General features: G+C 35.4%; 1 protein-coding gene across 1 annotated transcript in view; it reads right to left on the bottom strand.

Annotated features, from left to right (window-relative positions):
* The window catches only part of GABRA1 (gamma-aminobutyric acid (GABA) A receptor, alpha 1), a 78,779-nt gene that overhangs the window by 26,978 nt on the left and 31,360 nt on the right, over nt 1–20,441 (bottom strand). Inside the window, exons 6-7 of the mRNA XM_006897046.1 lie at nt 18,464–18,546; nt 6,157–6,300 (exon numbers count right to left, since the gene is read on the bottom strand). Of these exons, the coding sequence (XP_006897108.1) occupies nt 6,157–6,300; nt 18,464–18,546 (227 nt within the window). The remainder of the gene's footprint in view (nt 1–6,156; nt 6,301–18,463; nt 18,547–20,441) is intronic.

Raw genomic sequence — 20,441 nt, 5'->3', positions numbered from 1 at the left:
CAGTTTAGAGTTCCTTGATAGCAGATTTTCCCAATATAGTACATCTTTTGAGTTCTGGACTGCTGTAACAATGTGTATTGATTGTAGATCCAAGTAAAATGAAATCTTTGACAACTACAATTTTTCTCTATTGTGATATCACCTATTGGTTCAGTGAAAGGATTTTTTTTGAGGGGGGGTGATGTTGAAATATAATCCATATTAAAGGTTGTATTTTTTGATCTTCACTTTCAGCAAGCAGGGTTGTGTCATGTGAATAAAGCATAATGTTGATGAGTCCAGCTTCTTTAATTATTTGCTCAGTATACAGACTCAGTATGGAGAAAGGATGCCACTCTGCTACACATCTTCCCTGATTTTAACCCATACAATCTTCTGTTTTTCTGTTCAGGAAACAGTTTCTTGGTCTATGTATAGGTTTTGCATAAGCATTATTAAGTATTCTGTGATTATAATTCTTCCCAATGTTGTTGTTATTGTTATGTATTGTTCAGTCAGCTACAACTCATAGTGACCCTGTGCGCAATAGCTGAGAACCTTACTCTATCTTGAGCCAATCTCACCATTTCTGACACACTTACCCTCATTACTGCAGTTAGTGTATCAGTCCATTTCATCTGGGGTCATCCTCTCCTTCATGGTCCCTCCACCCTTCCAAACATGATATCCTTCTCCAAAAACTGGTCTTTCTAGGCAACATACCAAAAGTTTGTAAGACAGATCCTAAGAATCTCAAAATCCTTGTTTCCAAGCAGCATCTTGTTTCTACCCTCTCAAGGATAGACCTGTTAGTTCTCTTGGAAATTTATGGTATGATAAAAATCTTCTCCACCACCACAATTCAAAAGCATCAATTCATCATCTGTCACCTTTGGTCATTGTCCAGCTCTCTATTAGTCATAGCTTATTATGATCCAAACAGTCAAATGCATTTTCATAGTCAATGAAACACAGAAAGCCCCTTTTTTGCATTCTTTGCTTTCTGCCAAGACCTATCTGATGACAGCAATGATATACCTTGTGTCACAACCTCTTCAATATCCAGCATGAACTTATGGCAGTTCTCTGTTCAAAGTAATGTTATACTAATTTGTGAATAATCTTTGGCAAGATTTTGCTTGCATGAGATAGTTTTTTTAATAATTTCCACATCCTGTTGGATCACTTTTTCTGGGAATGAGTACAAATATGTATCTATACCAACCCTGCCTGTCCTTAAGTATACCCTCCAAGAAACTGTTAAAACTCTTCAGGCCTCAATTGTATACATTCTATAAAATGAAGATAACAGTAATGGATAAATCCTAATATTATTAAGTTGAAAATTACGTATAGCTGACCCTCCAATGGTTTTTATAGGGAGTAAATCACAAGGGAGGAGATTGCCCATCTTCCTCCCACAAGGCATCTAGTGAAACAGGTACCTTCATAATGGCAGAACAAGTCTTTAAATCTTTTCCATCAGACCTCTCTAAGAACAATGCTGTTGCTATTGATGTTATGAACCTTAAGTTGGAAATGACTCATAACTGACCATCCAGAGAGTTTTCAGAGGAGCTAAAAACCACAGGAGGAGATTGTCCATATTTCTTCCGCAGAGCAGTGGTGGATTGAGACCATGTTGCCTTGGGTTAGTAGTGCATCTCCTTATCACTAAGTCATCAGAGTTCCGAAAGTGGAATACAAGTTAATTACTTGCAACATTCAGCCAAGAGCTCCTTAATGACAGGGTATATGTAAAGCTCATCGCTCTTTCTTCTCTAAGTACATTGTGAGCCACAATCAGCATTTATTCTTTGTATATTTTTTTAAATCACATGAGCACATTATTGAATAAAAAAATGGCTGAATGAATGCATACTAGTAAATTGTATATGTAAAAGGTATATGTTACATGTTTTTATATGTTTGATATGAATGCTTTTTATATTTCCCTTGTGCCCCCAGGGATCTCTGATGGCCTACTGTTAAGAAGCTGCTCTACAATTCCAAAGGCATATAGTTCAAATCCACAAGCTGTTCTGTAGGAGAAGGAAGGACAATCTCCTCTTGGTAGCTTAAACTGCCACTGAAAACCCGCTGGAAGTCAGCTATGTCCCAGTTCAGACTCGACAGCAAACAACAGCAACAACGTCTCTTTCTCTTGTGCCTTTAATACTTTTCCTTTCTCAGATAAGTAAATGAACTTCAACTCTGACTATAACTCATTTTCTTCTCTTCAACCCATAATATAATTGGCATAAGACTTCCAAGGAAGTTAATTCTTTGTGAGTAAACTCATAAAAATAAAATCTACCAGAAAAAAATTCAAAAGTCATTGTTTTAAAGACAGAATCAACTCATAGCTGGTCCTCAATTGGGCTCCTGAGGCTATAAATCTCAGGGGAGTGCCAATCTCTTTCCTGTAGAGTCACTGGTGGAACAATGTCACAGTCCGCAAATATATCATAAACACCTTTAAAGTATTTTAAAAAGTAATTACTTTGAGGACTATGGCACTTCTGAAACAAAGCCATCTACTTTAGATTGCTTAATGTAAATGCAAAAGCTGGCCATTGCATAAGAAAGACTGAAGAAGAATTGATATTTTGAATTACAGTGTCAGAAAGGACATTGAGTACACATGGGTTTCCTGTCTTGGAAAAAGTATAGCCAGAATGCTTGTTAGAAACAAAAATGACGAACCTGTGTTTCACTTACTCTGGACATGCTACCAAGAGGACCCAGTCCTTACAGAAGGACATGAGGGTTGTTAAAAAAGAGGATCAGAAAAAAAAAATTAAAAAAAAATAGGAAGACTTTCAATGAGATAGATTGTCGGAGTGATTATAGTAAAGGCCTTAACAATAGCAAAGATTATAAAGTTAGAATAAGACTAATTCTTATTTCATTTATTTGTGTATAGGATAGGTGTAAGTAGGAAGTGACTGGACAGTAACCGCCAACAATAACCTTCTAAGAAGCATTGTGAATTCATTCTACCTCAGAGAGCATTGGAAGGTGAAAGAGGATGCTTTTCCTCTGATCACTCTTAATGTTTGTGCTCTCTTCTGCTACCATTCTCTCTAGTCTTTATAAACAAACAAGGAGGCAATAGCACTCAATCTTATTCATCTTAATATTTTCAGTGTGCAAAATATCCCACAAGAGACTTTATACCAAGATGTTTGCTTTATTCCCCCCACCGAACTCTATTAAGGTGGACTCCTGATGTGCTAAAATGGGCCCAGGAGAAGTATAGTTCAGTCTCTAATTGTAAATTGTGTAGTTGAAAACGTACATTAAACTGAGTTCCCACATTTGAGAATTTACTTATTATTCTCCTCACCTCTTCTGTGTCTGCGTGCCTATTATAACAATAGCAGGGAAAAATTCTTATTTTGTTCAAATAAACTTGGTGTATCTGCCTGCAATAAACACAACTTATTAGTTTAAAAAAATTGTTGGTGGGAAGTTATACCATTGTCTTTCTTCCTATCATTCTTTTTTGACTGAGTATCTCTTCTGAGTAACTTGACTTAAAATATATACCTAGGAAGATATAGGTGAGAGAAGTAATTAGTTCATGTGATATATCACTTATTTGTCAGATAGGAGAAGGGGAATAAAAATTGTTGTGTATTAAACTATCTCCTTCAGAAGAGATACACCTGAATTATTAACTCCTGGATGTCTGAATATGACTTTTCTCAGAAAAAGGGTGTTTGGAGATGTTATTATTTAATATGAATCAAGGTAAAGAAGTGAATCTAAATCCTGCACGATCAGTGTCCTTATAAGACAGAACAAGAGGAACAGAGAGACAGAAAAATGAAAATCAAGTGAAGATTAATCTATACATTAAAGAATGACTGGGAATCAAGACCCTTCTTTCAAACTTGAGAGAAAATAATCCTGCTAATAACCTGAATTCAGACTACTTGTCTCCATATTTACAATACAACAAACTCTGTTTTCTTGTTGTTATTGTTGTGTGCTATCAAGTCACCTGCTACTCACAGTGACTCTATGTACAACAGTTCTGAACCCTTCCCTATTCTGAGCCAGTCTCTCTGACTCTAACACACCTAATATCATTGCCACTGTTACCCTATCAATCCATCTCATCTGTGGTCTTCCTCTCCTGCACTATTCCTCTACCTTTCCAAGTATGGCATCCTTCTCCAAAGATTGGTCCCTTCTGGCCATATGCCCAACATATGTGAGATAAAGCTTCAAAATCCTTGCCTCCAAGGTGAAACCTGGTTTCAGTACCTCCAAGATAGACCTATTGGTTCTCCTTGTGGTCCATGGTACTTTCAATACTCTTCCCCACAACTCAAAGGCATCAATTCTTCTGTTGTCCTTAGTTATTGTCTAGCTCTCTGATGTATGCTTCAGAGCCTTTTCAGTTTAGGCAAGCAAGGCTGTATCACCTGCATAACCCAGGTTGTTCATAAGACTTCCTCCAATCCTGATGTCACATTCCTCCTCATAAATACCAACTTCCCAAATGATCTGTTCCACATGCAGATTGAAAAAGTATGGAGACAGGACATATCTCTGACATACTCCCTTCCCAATTTTTAACAATGCAATGCTTCCTTGCTCTGTAATAAGGACTACTTTCTTGTCCAATTGTAGTTTTCACATGAACACCACAATCAAGTATTCTGGGATTCCCAGAAGAATGGAAATCTGTTCTTATAAGTAATCCAATCTGTAGAATTATGATTTGAAATAAAGGATACTAACATTTAAAAAGTTCATAGAAATACAGTATTCGACACTAGTAGTACAGCTGGACTGAACACACTTTCTCTTGCAAATAACTTTTGTGATTTGTATGACAAAATTTGCAGTCGGGAACTCCTCCAAATTACTGAGGAGCAATGGTGTTAGTTTGAGCACTAGGTACACTTTATTCAGTCCATGATCTTCCGAATCACTTGGTATGCTGTTGAGAGCTTGACAATGAATAAAGATGACAGAAGAATTGATGCCTTTGCACCGCGGCTTTGAAGTGTACTGAATATCCCATACACTTCTCCCATGGACATGTCTTAGAGAAGGTGCAGCCAGAATGCTGTTTGGAGGCAAAAATGTAAAACTTTGTCTCACATACTTTAGAATGTTACTAGGAGAGATCATTCATAGGTGAGGGATATCAGACTTGGAAAGCTGGAGGGGTCATGAAGGGGAAGAAGACCTCAGCCAGGTGGATTGGCACAGTCATTGCAGCAATGTGCTCAAGTGTGTTATGGATTATGAGGCTGGCACAGAATGAACTGGCACGGGTCTATCTCCATGGACTTAATATGTCAGACATTGTGAGAATGTTGTAGAATATGATAAGGTTCATATTTGTTGTTCACAAGGTCACTATAAGTAGTAGTCATCTAATGACTGCAACTTGTGGAGATTCTTGTTCAGTGTGTGAAGGAATTTGTAGAAGGAATTGGCTTTGAACATCTTATATGTAATGATGGTTGCTATGTATACACTAAGATTTATTGAATCATGAAAATAAATGGGATCTAGAAGACACTGATAGCTGTTTATTAAGAGATTTCCATGTCCAATGAATTATGGTAGTGCTCTACATAGATTTAATTTTATTGCTTCCAGCAACATGGTGAATGTAATTAACTGGCATGGTAAGGTAAAGAGAAATATCTACATCTATTATTCTGAGAAGATTTATCCATACATTTTTCTTGAGAGTTTTAACAGCTATTCTAGAATGAGTACATCAAATTTGCACTTACTTTATTTTACAAAGACAGAAATAGAAAATATTGGGCATTAAATGGTTTGTCCAAGTTACAACTCAAGCAAGTCAACACCAGGTCTTAACCAATCTTGTTCCCAGTCCTGTGTAACCCTTTTTATCTTCGTTACTGAATGAATCATTAAAATAGCATGGTTTTGTTTTTCTTTATTTATATAAAAACAAACAACAAATTTTACAACTACTCTTAACTAATTTCCAATTCTTAGTGACTCTGCATTGGGTTTTCAAAATTCTAGATCTTTATTAGAAAAGCCTACTAATCTTTTAATCTGGAGTAGCTGGTGGCTTTGAACTGCACACCTCTTTGTTAGCAGAATGACAGGTTACACACGGTGCCACCAGAGTCCCTTCCTCCAAACTTGGAACAAGCAAACTGCACTCACCTGTACTGGACTGAACTATTCCAGAATCTACTGTTTGGCCCAGAAGATCATACTGGTTGAGACGTGACCCATCTTCTGCTACAACTACTGAGCGTGCCGGTTCTCTGGTCCACTCATAAACAACTTCAGCTCTTGTATAAGCATCTGAAGAGGGAGAAATAAAAAAAATAAAAAAGTCCATAATCCATGTACCTTGTTATTCCATATCTCCTTAGTATTGTTTTACCAGTCTCACATTTTATTTGCATGTTCCGGAAGACCAGCTAAGGAAGAATAGTCCAACTCTCAATCATAACTCACTGCTGATGAGTCAGAACCCACTCACAACTGACCTTCCATTGAGTTCAGTGTGTAAGTCACAAGGTAATCAATTACCCATCTTTCTCTCACAATGTTGTGGGCAGATTTGAACTTCTAGAAAGGTGTGGGTATTGGGTTACCAGCACAATTCTCTATGCACTACCATCAGCACTCTTGAGTCTATAAAAACTAAAACATATTATTCTGGCACAGTCAATGATTTGTTAACATGTACAAAACATACCTATTAAATATCTGCAAACTAAAAAAACACCCAAAACTCACCCAAACAAACTAGAACATACACTAAGGAGAAAGCAAAGCACATAATAAATGAAAGCCTCTAGATATCATATAATATGCATTGTACCATAAGGGCAAGAAACAGATATCAAATAAATATTTAACTCCAAATAAAGATATTTGTAAAAAAATCACATACAACAGAAAAAATGGTGACATAGAATGATACTTATTTAAGTAGAAGAGTAGGAAAGAGTCTTTAAGGAATGAAATTTGAAGAAAGTGTTAAAGACAGTTTCCTAGGTAGAAAATTAGTAAATTATTTTCCTGAGAAAATAATAAAGAACAATATGGTGGGAGAGAGAGATGTTTGTGAAAGAAAATATGATTAAAAATAACAGTTTTAGTTTAGCTTAAGCCAGGCCTAAGATAATAATAAATGTAAAAAGAAGCATGGCTAGTTTTTGTACACCAATTTGCAAAGGAACCTTGATCTTACTACCTTTGTTGTTAATTAGCTTTTTTATTCACAAATGTGATGTTGATGATTATGATATCAATTGTAGACACTATAAGACATTCTCATTTGCTGGGTTACATTTTAACACAGCCATCTAATGTATAAGATATTAGGTCACAATCCTCATCTTTGCTTTATACAGGTTGGGTCAGAGTGTTTTATAGGAAAAATGGAATGGAGAAGGAATCTCATACCTTTTTAAATTTCTTGTCACAGAATGTACAAGCATTCACTTTACTTGCAAAGTGATGTTAAAAATATAAAGAATGTCACACTAGCAAAAACATTCTATTTCATGGACTTTTGAGGGAAATATAAGATACAATCTTTGATGATACTAAGTAAACTAAATCATTTATCCTATTTTTTCAAACACAAGGATGGCAAAATCCAGGACCCACAACATTTTAGATACCAAAATTGTTTATATTTCTTTTAAAAAAGTTACAAAATGACTACAACACTATGGATTAATTTCTTCTTTATAGAGAGGCATGCAATTCTTTTAGCTTAATGGTAAGGAATTACAAAGCTAACCCAAAGGTGATGGTTCAAATCCATTAAGTCACTGAATGAAAGATGGGCAATCTCCTCCCATGCAATTTATAGCCTTTGAAAACCCGTTAGAGGATTAGCTTTGAGTCATTACCAACTTAACAACACATAACAACAACACATGTGGACATGAAATATAATGTAACAATTAAAACGGAAAAAGGAACTCACAGGGGCAAACAGTCCTAGCACCAATAAGTCACACTGCACTGCTTTACCTAGCTATATGGGGATAGGCTTGAGTACTGTGTCTGAATATTTGCTACATGGTATACCATTGTATCTTCTGTAATATCAACTATTCCTACTTCATTTCTTACTCTTTCCCCTCTTGGTCATGTATCTGTTATTGGCTGCAATGTCTCACAGCATTTAGAAAGCATCAAGGAAATGGCTCAAAAGATGGGTTGTTGTTATTATTATGTGCTCTCAAGCCACTTGTGACTCATAATGACCCTATATACAATAGCTCTGAATCCTGATGAGTAGAGGGTAATGAATCTCAAATCTGTGGACAAAGCTTTAGTCAGGAAGGCGCTTTCAACCAGCACATCAGAAAATAGAGCTACTATCTGGACTGGTGAATCAGGTCAAATGATAGGCTGCTAGCTCTGGTCCCTGAGGTCAGATGGAATTATCTAGAATCGGGATCAAAATAAAAAGGGCCAAATATTGCAAGAACATTCCTAAAACTTGGCTGCAGGCCCCATCCTCAAGGAAACTCGGGATAGTGGCTAGTAAGACAGGACATCAAGGTACACCCCATACTAATCCTGCTTTATTAGCGTAACAGACAGCTCACTTCAAAATGGGATTGCAACTATAGAGGCAAATGCATTACAAAATAGGTGACTATGGCTAGAAAACCGTTACCAAGCCATGATAGAGTACTAATAGGTCTTCCTTGAGTGCATACAGCTAGAATCCTACCAGGATTATATAGCCAGATAAATATAAAAAAATTGTTCTTCTAGTGAGTGTTATGCTATTCCTCTTCAATACGCCATTCCAAGCATAGTTGACAATGTGATCCCTTGATTCAAAGTAGCTAGTGCCTGTTCATCTTTACGTGTTCTATTTAATTTTAAAATGTCTGTTTTTCCTAGGTTGCTGCTTCCTACAATCCTTGCTGTTTGCAGCCATTTCTTTTCATTTTGAGAGATGATACACCTGGACATAAAAGTCCTGAAAGCTTTACTCAATCCATGTCAGCAAGATAGATTCTACTTTGAGAAAGTAACACTTTAGCAGTTGTATTTTAAATATCATACAACCTGAAAAGGTTATTTTCTGGCATAGTATCAGGCAATGACCGGCTGCTGTTTATTAAGACTCTATATATTATTTTATATGTTGTAAACTGAGGTCCTGAGACATTACATAAAGACTCAGAATGTCATTGCTTTTTAAGGTTGCTGTAAGCATTGTTGTGTTGTTGTTGTTATGTGCCGTCAAGTCGCCTGCAACTCATAGCGACCCTATGTACAGCAGCCCTAAACTCTGCTCTGTCCTGTGCCAATCGCATCCTGACACTCCCATCCCGATTATCCAAGTCACTGAATCAATCCACCTCATAGAGGGCCTTCCTCTCCTGCGCTGTCCCTCCACCCTCCCAAGCATGATGTCCCTCGGTCTCTCCTCACATCATGTCCAAAGTATGTTAGACGGAAACTCAGAATCCTTGCCTCCAAGCAGCCACCCCGTTTAACCCTTTCCAGGACAAATCTGTTTGTTTTCCTAGTAGTCCATGGTATTCTCAATACTCTTCTCCAGCACCACAGCTCAAAGGCATCAATTCTCCTCCTATCCTCCTTGGTCATTGTCCAACTCTCTGATGCATAACAAATGATTAGGAAGACCACCTTATCAGATGCACCTTAGTCTCCAGAGAGACACCATTGCTCTTCAGTACTTTGGAAACCTCCCTAACAGCAGACTTTCCCATGGCAATGCTGCTTTTAAGCATAGCGTGTATAATATAAGGTCAAAAGTGAACTAGCTAGAGTTTGTGATTTAAAAATTAATAATTAAATTAATTATAGTCTCTAGCAATTTCACACTAACATTCTTATTCTTATCTAATTTCATTCATCAGGCCAACAAAATATGTACCCTATCTTCTATGTTACGTGTGGCAAATTAGGTGCTAATTATGGTTGAATAAGAAACAAACAGATTATCATTGTCTTATAATTTAAAGTTAATTCTGGTGTCTTATTTCTTGCAATTATTTAGTAACTTCATTATTCTAAATGAGAGCATTCTAAATATGATTATCATTTATGGAAATGGAGAGCAATCATTGCTAATGTTTTCCCTTGACATATACCATAATAAAGAGCAAATTTATATAGTGAAATTTGATATTTTAAGATGTAGAAAATATGTATACACTGAAGATATCATAATTATGGATATATTCTATTTCCTTATACTTTTCTGGAGCTCTGGTAGCCTAATCTTAAGGAACTAGACTGTCAAACCAAAGACATTTTGTTAGAATCTGCCCACTGCTTTTGAAGAGAAAGATAAGAAATCTCCTCTCATATGATTTACTGCCTCTGAAAACCCACTGGAAGATCATATGGGTCAGGTCTGAGTTGATAGTACATAACAACAACTTGTATATTCCAAAATGTAAAGTTGTCACTTGAGCACGACTCATAACCATGTTATGGAAACAGATTGGATCCCTGTCCTATTCTGTGCCATCCTCATCATTTCTGATGTACTTGAGACCTTTGTTGTAGTCAGCATATCAGTCCATTTGATAGAGGATCTTCCTCTCTGCACCCTTCCAAACATGATATCCTGTTGGATCACCTTTCTTGGGAATGGGAACCAATATGAATCACTTCCAGTCAATCAGTCAGACAGCTGTTCTTCAAATGTCCTTTCTTAGATTGGTATGTCCATGGCTGCATCTATTAGTTTAAATATTTCTAATGGCATACCATTGTTTCTTGAGCCTAATTTTTTTTTTTCAGTCCCTTCAGTGCTGCTTGAGCTTCTTTCTTCATTACCACTGCTCTTGATCATTTGTTACTTCTTGAAATATTTTAGTATCAAACAATTATGTTTGGTACAATGACTCTTTATTCCTTTCATGTGTTTTAATTCTTCTCAGATCACTGACAGAGAGGCTGTAGCAAGGGGCTTAAGATTGTGAGGATATCACAGGATAGGACAGGATTCAGATCTGTTATTTATAGGGTTGCTATGAGTTGTTCTCAATTTAACAGCATGGAAAAACAACAACAAATGATTCAAAATTTAGCCCATTACATCTCTCAGTATTGTTACTCAATGCTTGCACTTCTTTTTCAGTTTTTTAGCTTGGAAAATGCTGAGAGAATTCTTCCCATTTTATTCACCAGTTCTAGCTTTCTGCATATTCTGTTATAATTCTTTGTTTTGTCTCCCCAAGCACTCCTTTAAAATCTGTTCTACTCTTTTACTTCAGCATCTCCTACTTTAGTTTTGGCTTCTCAAAATTTTAGTGCACCTTTCAGAATCTCTGCTGTTATTAGTTTTGTAGTGTGTGTGTGTGTTTCTCCTGTATCTTCAAAGAAAGATTTTGCACTCTTCATGGATGATATCCTTGATTCCATTCCACAACTTAACTGGTATTCAATCATTGGTGTTTAATATCTCAAAACTAGTCTTAAGATGATTTTCTATTCATATGGGATAAACTTAACATAGTATTTTGGTTCTTGTGAACTTGTTTTCATTTTCTTTGACCTCAATTTGAGGTTGTGTGTGGAGTTGCACATGAGTTAATTAATGTCAGCATATGGCCTGGTTTTGGCTGCTGATATTAAGATTCTCCAATGATTCCTTCTCAGATTTAGTCAGTTTGCCTCATGTACAGTCCATCAAGTAAGTTCCATGTGTAAAGTCATGTTTTGTATCTTTTAAAAAAGGTATTTGCAATGAATAAATCATCACAGAGCTAGACAACGACTACAGATGACAGAAAAAGGAGTCGATGCCTTTGAGTTGTGGTGCTGAAGAAGAGTACTGAACAGAGAGAACAAAAGGTCTCTTCTAGAGAGGGTGAAACCAAATTTCTCCTTGGAGGCAAGCTCTGGCTCACATACTTTGAGCACATGACCAAGAGGGACCTGTCCTTGGAGAAGAACATCATGTGGAGGGACACCCTTCCAAGAGGAAGACCCTGGATGAACTGGACTGACATGGGAACTGGGACAATGGAGTTAGGAGTGTCAGAAACAATAAAATTGGCTCAAGTTATGGGAGGGTTCACAGCTATTGTACATAGGGTTGATATGAGTCACAGGCTACCTGATGGCACATAAGAAAAACAACACAACGTATTACTGAAAGTACAAAATCAAATAATTTCATTTCCAACCTCATTTCTGTCATTACCAAGTCTGTGCTTTCTGACTACTATTTATTCTCCATTGATTCCAATATTTGTATTCCAGTCAATAGTTTTCATAAATGTATCTTGAATGCACATTTGTCCTTTTCAGACTGAAAAATGTGGTACAATTACTTGATTTCTTCTTTGGCTTTAGCTGTTGCTTCATATATATGAACAGCAGTATTAATAGGATAGCTTGTATGCATATGAACAGTACCTTATCACTCACAACATGTTATTTCCAGCTAAATTTGAAATTGTTTCTTTAACTAACAATACAAAACAATTCTCAGTCAGCCAGTTTTTCATCCTGGCATTGTAGATCATGTGATTGTCTGATTCAAGTGACTTGTGCCAGTCTATCTCAATGTCTATGATGCCAATATTCATGCATCCTATTTCATTTTAAACAACTTCTAATTTTTCTATGTAAGAAATATACAGTAGGTTCTGTGAAAACATAATTGTTTTGGCAATATTCAGCACATGTAAAAAAAGATTAAAGGAACCAACCATCAACTACTTAGTTAATCATCTTAAACTGATCTTTCACATAGACCCTCTAATAAGTAAGAATTATTATTTTTATAAGACAAAACATTTCGATTTGGCCTATATGAGAAGCCAGTGGGGATAAAACACTGGGGATTGTAGTATAATAGTAGGACAACCACTGCAGGTTGACATTAGCACTTCACTCTTCTCAGTCTCTGATTTTTGAGTGTATAATGAGACAGGTAAGTTAATCAATTGTTAATGTTGCTTATTGCTCAGAATTAATTTACATTTTTATATTTATTCTTCTCTATTTGCTTACAAGTTGTTCGTGTTTAGTAATCACTACAAATATGATTGGTTTTGAGGCTGTTACTAGTCTTACCACACATCGAAATGTTTTATCTCAATCTCTTGTTTTAGAATTAAAGATTCATTTTACCTCCCTCCTCACAGCAATTAAAATATGTCTTTTGTATCTTGTGTTTTATCTTTAGGTTATCTGGCCTTATTAAAAGGGCTTTATCCCTAACAAGCAGAAAACCTAATTTAGCACTGACAAACAGAATCGAGTTATAGTGGGAAGGAAAACATCTGTTTTTCTGAGTTGGCCTCATATCAACATATGGATGGTGTTAATGCTTAAGCCCCATGAACATTTATTATAATGTTTCACTGAATTGGAGCATCCTCATACTTATCTTTTGCTTATCTTCTTTGCTGGTAAGATGTTTGCCTTAGCAACTAGGTCAAAGCCTTTTTATTCTACTTTTTACTTCCACTTCTTAGCTTCTGAAATGTACTAGCTGAATAATTGATAGAACTGAATATATAGCAAATGGACTACTTATTGCATTTTCCAAAGACACTGTTGCCAATAAGTCATGATGTGCTCTCTCATCAAGCACACACTGTATAAACCCGTCTTCCATTGTCAAGATTTGTCTGTTTAATTCACCATATGGTTTAAACTCCTTTCTCAAAAACCATGTTTTCCTAGATTTAAATAGGGACAAGACACTTAAGGTTGATTGTTATAATATTGCATTTAGTAAGTATTTACTGAGAAAATTGGTGAACTTGTCCAGGAAGTATTTACTCAAGTGCAGTCAGAGTGCTCCTTTGAGGAAAGGATGGTGAGACTTCTTTTCACATAGTTAGGACTATTAGCAGGAGTCTCTGGAGAAGGAGATCATGCTCTAAAATGGCAGAGGATCATTGGAGGGGAAAAAGAGACACTCAAGGAGACGGATTGGCAAAGCGACTGCAAAACTGAGCTTAAGTACAGCTGATAGCTTGAAGATGGCACAGTGTAGGGCAATTTGTTGTACACAGATAAGGTCACTGTGAGTTGTAATTGATTTGATGGCACCCAACAACTTGAGAAAATATTTACTGAGTGTCTAATTTATATTGGGCATGGTGCTCTTATGGAGCCAAGCCCTCAAGAGTTACTCAGTAAATATGACCGGTATTTATAACTGGGATAAATGATTTAAAATAAATTACTTTCATGATCAAGAAGAATGGCAAAGGGCAGATACTCAATCTTTAGGATAATCAATCATATAGAAGCAAGATAAAACAAATACAAGAATAGGGAGGCTGTGTGTAATTTCTATAAGATCACAAAGAAAAGTTCTATGAGATAAAATTTTGTTCTGAGTCATGCTGCCAACCCCATGCTGCACATGGTTTAATTCAATTCGCTACTCCTGAGAGAAAGATCAGTATAGCCTCTGAAAATCCACCAGAGTATCAACAAACGACATATAACAATAACAAAACAACATAGAAGAAAAAAAAAGTATTAGCAGTAGTAAACCCGAAGCTGTAAGTAAACCTGGCAGAGAAAACAGTAGGGACAAAGATTCTGAGATAGAACACAACTTTTGATAGAAGCAGGGCTGGAGTCTCAACACCTTGGGTCATAGAAACACAAAATAAACTGCAATATTCATGGGTCTGTTCTTGCAATTGATAGAACATGATTACAAGTGTAGATTTCACTGGATACTGTTGGTACTTTAAAAATCGGCACTGAGAAACTGTTTAGTCAACAAGTCTCATGATAGTACTTACAGTGTAAAAGAGACCTTTGTTCTATAGAGAAGTGCTGGGGAGAGCAAGAAAGAGTAAAACAGGGAACTATCTTTTGGTAATTCAAATTAGAAACAATTGTTCTTTGGGTTACAGAATGGTAGATTATTTATCTCAATCAGTGAACATGATTTCTAAATTTATTTCAACAGACTAGTTTAAATCAGTTCAGCCATGGCAAATGAAGCAAAAATGTGAACAGACTCACAATTTTAAAATGTGAATGATCAGGAACACTAATCCTAATTGCTAATTCAGAACGATAACTGAAACACTAACTGAATCATTAAATATTTGGGGCAGAAGTTCTAGAATGAGAGACTCAGAAGTGGTGTAATACACCTTTTCAAGAGACTTAAAATGTGACACTCTATTATTTCTAGTACTGTAGAAGCAATACAAAATCAAATCCATTCCAGCCAAGGTGGTTTTTATTTGTTCTTACCCTAAAGAACAGAATAGTACTGTCAATAGGGTTTCCAAAGCTGAAAATTTTACAGAACTAGATTGCTACATCCCTTTCCCATTGAGGGGATAGTGGCTTAGAACTGTTGACATTTCTGTTAACAATGCAATCAGTGCTTAATTTACTGCATAACCAGAACGGCATAAATTCAAAGTTGTGGTCAGCTGTTCTTTTTGATGCAGTCAGCCATATTTGGTTGATACGCAGTGCACATGTTGCCCTTGATTTCCAAAAAGGAGATTATATTTCTAGCAGGGATCCAAACCATAATTTTCTCTCATTCTAGTTAACATTCCAATTCATCCACATTTAAAAAATTTGGTTCTATTCTTGTGTCACACTGAGGGTCATGACTAAATTGAACTAGATCAGTTCAAAGCTCTGGTTTGTGACATGAATAGAAAATTTCTTAGGAATAGAAGAAAATATTTAAGTTCAGTACATGAATGTTTATGAGATGGACTGAAATAAGTGTTCTCTCTGGAACTGGATCCTATTTCTAATCTTCATTATTGTAATTGTTGGACACCATTCAGACACCCTTGACTCATAGAGACAACATGAATAATGGAATAAATTCCTGGCCTGCCCTGTGCCGTCCCTGTGATCAATGGCTGATAAGAAAGACCATTGTGATCTATAATATTTTCACTGACTTGTTTTCAGAAGATTGTCAGATATTTCTTCCTTGTGATCAAGATGTGAAGATGGGAAGTATTTATTTCATGTAACTTAAGACTTTTTAATTGAGTCAAACACCATTTGTGCATCTGAATAAGGCCATGATCTTTGCCTTATTTGCTACACATCAGAAAGCTGACAATGAGTAAGAATGACCAATAAAGAATTGATGCCTTTGAATTGTGGTGCTGGAGAAAAGTATTGAACATAAAATGGACTGCCAAAAGAACAAACAATTCTGACCTACAAAGGATGAAACCAAGATGTTCTTTGAGACAAGGACTCTGAAGTTCTGTCTCACAACCTTTGGGCATGTTGCCAGGAGGGATCAGTCCTTGGAGAAGTATACCATGCTTGGACAGGTGGAGGGACAGTGCACGAGAGGAAGACCCTGGTTGAGACAGACTGACACAGTAACTGGGGTAATGTAGGTAAGTCTGTTGGAAATAGTGAAACTGGCTTAGGATAGGATAGGCTTCAGAGCTATTGTACACAGGGTCACTATGAGTCACCTGTGACATGAGTGACTCGATGGCACATAACAACAACATCCAAAAATTTTAGCTTCCTAAAATACCTCTGGTTTTCTCCAGGTTAACCAAATGCTCAGATCAAAATATATACATCCCAGCCTCTTTTGCAGTTAGTATTGGCCATTTAACACCCACTTTTGATTAATGAGTTGTGTGTTAGAATTTTCATTAGTTTCTGTTTTCTTGATGCATGCACTACTCCTCTCTTTTTTCAGACTCTAATCCTCTTAATCTTGAAAGCTGATGGACACACTTGCCGAAGCTGCAGATAACTATCAGTGGCCCAAGAGAACACCTATGAGCATTTTAAAATATCTGCTTTTTCTTAAAGATGTCAAATAACCTGCGGTCAAAAAGGGAACATTAACCTTCAGTCGTCTATACAAAAATAAAAGTCTTTCTTTTCTTGGGCTATAATTACTGTTGAAAGCATTCCTGATGGATATATGTAATGTGAAATTTGTTTTCTACATCAGGACACTCATCAAAGTGAATGGAAGTACTAACTAATAACTATTGTTGAGCACTTTTGAGTTTGTTCCGACTCCTAGCAGACAGAATGAAACACTGTCAAGCCCTAGACTATACTCATAACTACTGCAGTCTTTGAGCCCATTGTTTCAGTGTCATTCATGCTGCTTAAGGTCTTCTACTTTTTCATTGCCTTTCTACTTTGCCAAGCATGATGCCTTTCTCCAGGGACTGAACTTTTCCTGATACATGGCCAAAATAGAAGTTCTCACAATTCTTATAATCACACTTGGAAAATAAGCATGAATTGGTACTAATTTGGACATACTGTGTTGTTCAATCATCTTCACACTAAGGATATTTTGTGAATAAGAAAAATCTATGCATTTGAAATATTTAATGCAATACCTGAATTACAAGTAACACATAATACATGCTATTTGTAATTTAAAATAGAACTGCTAATCAAGAAACAATAATTCACAGTGCATAACGTACAAAAAACTTTGTCAAATTGATAAAAAGTTGACAAGAAGAGTTACCACTAAAGGTCATTTTAACTGATAGTTTGAGAAATAAACTGCCCTTGAGTTTCAACATGGAAAGAGATTTATAAATAGAGAAAGGGATCTTTCTGTTCTCAGTGCTGTTAGGAGCCTGAAGGCCCTTTGCTATTTTCCTTGCTTACAGTCTTCCTACACTACCACTTTTTCTTCTATGAATCATATCATCACTAAAATAGTTGCTTAGGCTGCCTGTCTAGTGAGAACAGAGAGTTAGTTAGGTAGTCCAGGCATTGACTCAGCTATGTGCGTAACTCCTCTGCAGAAGACCAGGAATACATTATCCCCACTCAAACTCATGCATGCAGACTAGACAAAAGCTGAAGGGTGGACAGAGCCTGCCTCACCTGGACACTCCTCTAAGATGTACCTGCTTTGTTTCAAGTGGAAAAATACCTGAAAATTATTCTAGACTGCTTTCTATAATTCCTTAAAGTGCATTAATATAAGTTCAAGTTTTATGTGTTATCTTAATGGATCTAGAATAGTCCTCAAAATAAGATTAAAGTGAGTTGCTTTCCATCAGTATCTTTTAGCTGTAGATTTCACATGTTTATTCACTGCCATCTACCAATATTCACATCAGGTAAACAAGTTTAGTTTACTTAAAGTAAAAAACAAAGTCAGTAAAAATGTGAAAGAAAAACCAGAATCATTTATTTCTTCAAATGAAGTTGCTACCCAGGCGTTATAAACTTCTATATGTTACTCTTTTTTCACATAACTACAACTTCAGCAAAACCCAGAATTTTCCCACTAAATAGTTTAATACATGCTTTCTAGGCCAAGAAATGGGAAATAACAGCTTTCCTGACATAACATTAAATATTGAAGTTCAACCCTACTACTTATAAAATTTTTGCAGGACATTGCTCTCTAAGCTTTTGGAACATTTTTGTCTTTCTAATGGATATAACTAACTTGTAGACTCTTTCTCACACACTTAATCTTTTATAGATAAAGAAATGTTAAAATATATGGACTTACAGCTTCCAAATTTTAATGGGCAGGCATGAGCATCCATCGGAAAGTCCTCCAAGTGCATTGGACATTCAGCCCTCACTGTCAGCCTTGGCAATTAAGAGAAACAAAAGAACACAGAGAAAAGTCCAGTAGATTAGATTCTTACTCACTCTAGTAAACATATTAGCAATATATTTATTGACAGGCACAAAATATAAAGTTATTCGAACTGTTAGATAATAAAATTATCTAAGAGAGTTATTTACAATACCTGAAATCTCCCCACTTTTGTTGGTTTGAGAAAATTGATGAAAGTTGATTTTGTAAAATCTGCAGTCATTGCTAACATTTTCTAATACAAACACCACTATCTGATCCACCAAACTAAAAACTAAAACATAAGCTTTGAGAACAAGACCAAATGTAAGCAAACACATACTTGTTTAAATATTAATCCATTTTTGGAGAGAAGAAGACAACATGGATAGCAAGGAAGAAAAGTAAATCTCTCATTTCTTAATTGTAGTTATATCTTTTTCTGTCTAGTGATAGAATCAAGTAGATAAAAAATAAAGTGATGAGTGAAGGAAAAGTACTCTAAAACTTTATGCGATTGTAACTAATCTACAGTCTCCTGAGAGTTTATATGGGATCACTGTTTCTAACAATGCCTTCTCTCCTGTCACTATATTCTATTTATTTAGTTTTATTTAGAAACTATTCCATTTTCTTAGCTTTATTTGGAAAAGGAATGTCTAATTAAATCTAGGACTCTGCCTGCAGTTCTTCTTCTTTTTTAGTCTGTATGATTTGACAATGTAAATGCTATCCATGCTTTTAGAAGGATTGCTACAAAAAGAATTCACTGAAATAGTGTCAATTTCATTTTGTAGAGTTAGTGGAAAAGTATATTCATTAGAATTATGTAACTTTTAACAAAGATATTTGTTTAAAATGTCAAATAGCTTAGGAAATGTTTCAAAGTAACTTTATAAACTATTAAAACTATTAAAATAATTTACATTTATTAAAACCATTATAAAATACAAAAGTTATCTAGTAAACTGCCATTATTAAGCAAATCATTAAATAGTGGTTAAATAACAAAAGAAATGTAACAAAAAAAAAATAAATATTAACAGAGAGATATGGGAGATAAAAGCTAAAAATCAGATGCTGGGTGAAGAATACTACATATTTCATTTACCAAGAACTAATTAATTGTTTGGGATATATAATGAGTTAAGATTCAAAGGCAAATGCTGATTGCTTACAGAGCAAGAGTTTATATTTTATATTTAAAATATAAATTAGTTCTATTTGTATTATCTGGCAAATTTTAAGTGTGTCTCCATTTGAATGTTGTGTATCCCAGAAGATTAATAAAGGAAAATATTACTCCTATTCTAAATAAATCCATGATGGTAAGGATTATGTCTTCATTATAATTTTATACAATAAGCATACTTACATGGTCTGGATTACTAAACATTATCAAATCTAAAAGGATAGCCTTTTCATTTTTTTTTGTTTGTTTGTTTGTTTTTTAATCCATCGGGGAAGGAAAAACAAAAACAAAACACCACAACTACTCTCTTTGCATAACTACAACTACTTTCAGAGATTAATGTGGTACAAATCCAATGTCTCATAAATTAAGAAGTGATTCTCTTTTAATTTGAAAACTCAAAATTTATTTCATTTGTGCCCCATTAGTTACACCATAAAAAAATATTAAGCATTCACTAGACTTTAGATTTCTAATCACTTAAAGGGAGAAATGTATCTCAACTTTAAAATAATCTGCATAATCTTCAATTTAAATAAATTTAAGATAATGGCTATTTTTACCTGGCTAATAAAATGAACATGAATTGACATACTTCAAATTATGTATTTTACACTTGAGATTGTAAAATTTTTTTTAGATTTCTTTAAGTTTCTCTGCTCTTTAGATAGATAGATAGATAGATGATAGAGATAGAGAAAGAAAGAAAGAAAG

This window comes from Elephantulus edwardii, unplaced genomic scaffold (genome assembly GCF_000299155.1).
Source record: "Elephantulus edwardii isolate Elephantulus edwardi_28Jun2011 unplaced genomic scaffold, EleEdw1.0 scaffold00197, whole genome shotgun sequence".
In the NCBI taxonomy this organism is placed as follows: domain Eukaryota; kingdom Metazoa; phylum Chordata; class Mammalia; order Macroscelidea; family Macroscelididae; genus Elephantulus; species Elephantulus edwardii.
The sequence above is the reverse complement of the archived record's forward strand: the minus strand, read 5'-3'. Positions and strand labels throughout refer to the sequence as shown.